Source organism: Otolemur garnettii, unplaced genomic scaffold (genome assembly GCF_000181295.1).
Source record: "Otolemur garnettii isolate 467f Iridium unplaced genomic scaffold, OtoGar3 scaffold00018, whole genome shotgun sequence".
Taxonomy (NCBI): Eukaryota; Metazoa; Chordata; class Mammalia; order Primates; family Galagidae; genus Otolemur; species Otolemur garnettii.
The window spans coordinates 5,788,733-5,791,595 of NW_003852413.1; the positions used below are offsets into that span (position 1 = coordinate 5,788,733).

The 2,863-nt window shown below is 41.0% G+C and overlaps 1 protein-coding gene across 5 annotated transcripts in view; it reads left to right on the plus strand.

The window, feature by feature from the left end:
• The window catches only part of EXOC7 (exocyst complex component 7), a 22,326-nt gene that overhangs the window by 2,096 nt on the left and 17,367 nt on the right, over positions 1–2,863 (plus strand). For all 5 annotated transcript variants that reach the window (XM_003786108.3, XM_003786109.3, XM_012803176.2 and 2 more), the window contains exon 4: positions 72–177. In XM_003786108.3, the coding sequence (XP_003786156.1) occupies positions 72–177 (106 nt within the window). The remainder of the gene's footprint in view (positions 1–71; positions 178–2,863) is intronic.

Genomic DNA, 2,863 nt, shown 5'->3' on the forward strand with positions numbered 1-2,863 from the left:
CACACCATGCTCTTAGTCCCTCCTATGCCTCTCCTACCCTGCCAGCCTGATTTGGCTCTTTTCCTTCCCAGCCCCACAGGTAGGCTGGAAGAGTACCTGGGAAGCATGGCCAAGATTCAGAAGGCTGTGGAGTATTTCCAGGACAACAGCCCAGACAGCCCAGAGCTCAACAAAGTGGTAAGAGCCAGCAGGGTAATGTGAAAGGTTTGGGGACATCTGTCTTACTGTCTTCTGAAGGACACTGGAACAGGTTAAAGACATATACAATGGAATAAACAGAAGACTATAATAACAATGTACATAGTGTAGATTCTAAGATCTGTACCTCAGGAATTACAGATGTACATTTTTATAATTTAACTAAATCATAAATTAAAAATGAAATATAAAATATTTGATTTTTGTAAATGCATTTGTGATTTATTATGGTAGAAAATACATAACATTAAATTAACTATTTTAACTTTTTCTAAGTGAACAGTTCAGTGGTTTTAAGTTCATTCACATTGTTGTGTGGCCATCACCACCATCCATTTCAGACTGTTTTCATCTGCCAAACTGAAGCTCTGTCCCCATTAAATACTTATCTCTCCCTTCCCCGGCCCCTGGTAACCACTGTTCCACTCTCAGACTGTATCTATGTGATTTTTTTGGATTATATCTTGTGTTTAAGTTTGGGGGTCATTAGATCATCAGAGCAAGATGGGGAGGATGTGGAAGTGAGGTTCACACAACAGATTGGGGGAAAGAGAGGCTGCAGATGGGACAGACATCTGAGAAGGTGAAGAGTGTTATAGGAGGGGCCAGCCTGGACTCTGTCACCTGGCATGCCCTCCTACTGGCACTACAGTTCTAGCCCTGAGGTGTGTTTTGCCCAGAAGAGGGCATAGTATAGGGTACAAAAATGGGAAACTGGCTCTTCTCCCAACCAGAAAGCTTTTGCTTAGAGTGAACATTCCAGCTTTCCTCCTATCATGATCTGTATCGGAAATGAAAGTGTTTGTGTACTGAGAAGGACTAATAACCAGATAACCAAGACTCCACCTGGCTGCCTTGAGGACTGACAGGGTTAATACCTTGGCACCCCAGTAACCAAGTGAGGATTAACCAGAATAACTAGTACACTGTAGCTCATGGATGAGGATCCTGTGTCTCAGAGAAAAAGATACAAAACTATGAGTTTACCCTAGAGGACTGACTTTTCAGAGATGCTTTTTCTGGCTTGGCGCTTGTAGCTCAGCCACTAGGGCACCATCCACATACACTCAGGCTGGTGGGTTCGAACCCGGCCCAGAGCCTGCCAAACAACAATGACAACTACAACAAAAAAGTAGCTGAGTGTTGTGATGGGTGCCTATGGTTCTAGCTACTTGGGAGACTGAGGGAAGAGAATTGCTTGTGCCCAAGAGTAGTTTGAGGTTGCTGTGAGCTGTGATGCCACAGCATTCTACCAGGGGCGACATAGTGAGACTCTATCACAAAAAGAAAAAAAGAAATGCTTCTTCTCTCTCTTATTTTTAACATTCTCATTGAGCTAGAATTTACGTATCATGAAATTTACCCACTTCAAGTATAAAATTTATTTTCGTTGTTTGCAGTTTTTGGCTGGGGCCAGGTTTGAACCCACTACCTCTGGTATATGGGGCTGGTGCCCTACTCCTTGAGCTACAGATGCCGCCTAAATTTCATTGGTCTTATTATATTTACAACATTGCACAACCATCACCAGAATCAATTTTAGAACATTTTGGCTGGGTACAATGGAATATGTTTATGATCCTAGCGCTTTGGGAGGCCAGGGCTGGAGGATCACTTGAGGCCAGGAATTGGAGGCCAGCCTGAGCAAGAGCAAGACCCCATCTCTAACAAATGAACAAACAAATAGAATAATTAGCCAGGGGTGGTGTGTACCTGTAGTCCCAGCTACTTGGGAGGCTGAGGCAGGAAGATAAGCTGAGGCTAGGAATTGAAGGCTATGTTGAGTTATGATCATGCCACCGCGCTCTGATCCAGGAGACAGGGTAAGACCCTGTTTCAAAAAACTATAAAATTTAAAACAAAACAAAACAAAACAGGGTGCCACCTGTTGCTCAAAGGAGTAGGGCGCCGGCCGCATATGCTGGAGGTGGTAGGTTCAAACCCAGTCCTGGCCAAAAACGGCAAAAAAAAAAAAAACCTATACAATTTAGAACATTTTTATCATCCAAAAAAGAAGTCCATACCTGCTGCTAGGCACTTTCTCTCCCCTCTACCAGTGCCCACTAATCTATCTTCTGTCTTTATGGACTTGCCTCTCCTGAACTTCTCATACAAATAGTATCTCATAATACATGGCCTTTTGTGACTGGCTTATTTAGCATTTTTTCAAAGTTCATCATTCTTCTTGTTGCCAAATATTCTACTGTATGGGTACACCACATTTTGTTTATCCATTTATCCCTTGATGGATACTTGGGTTGTTTCTACTTCTTGGCTATCATGACTACTGCTGCTGTGAATCCTTTTGTACATGTTTTTGAGTAAATGTTCATTCTCAAATGTTCTAGGTACCTGTCCCTTATCAGATGTGTCATTTACAAATACTTCTCACTCCTTCAGTGCATTGTCTTTACTTTCTTTCCTTTTTTTTTTAGAGACAGACTTTAGGGGCTCACTGTATTGCCCTTGAGTGAGTTGTAATTTTAATACAATTTTAATATCAGGTCTATCCAGATTAAGTAGAATGATTTTGAAGTATTTCTTTTTCTATTGTCTATAAGATTTGGTATGATTTGTTTTTTTGAAATTATCTTTTATTTATAAATATTAGTTGTCTATTTTTTTGAGACTTTGGAAAAAACAAAATAAGAAGAAGTTAACTGAT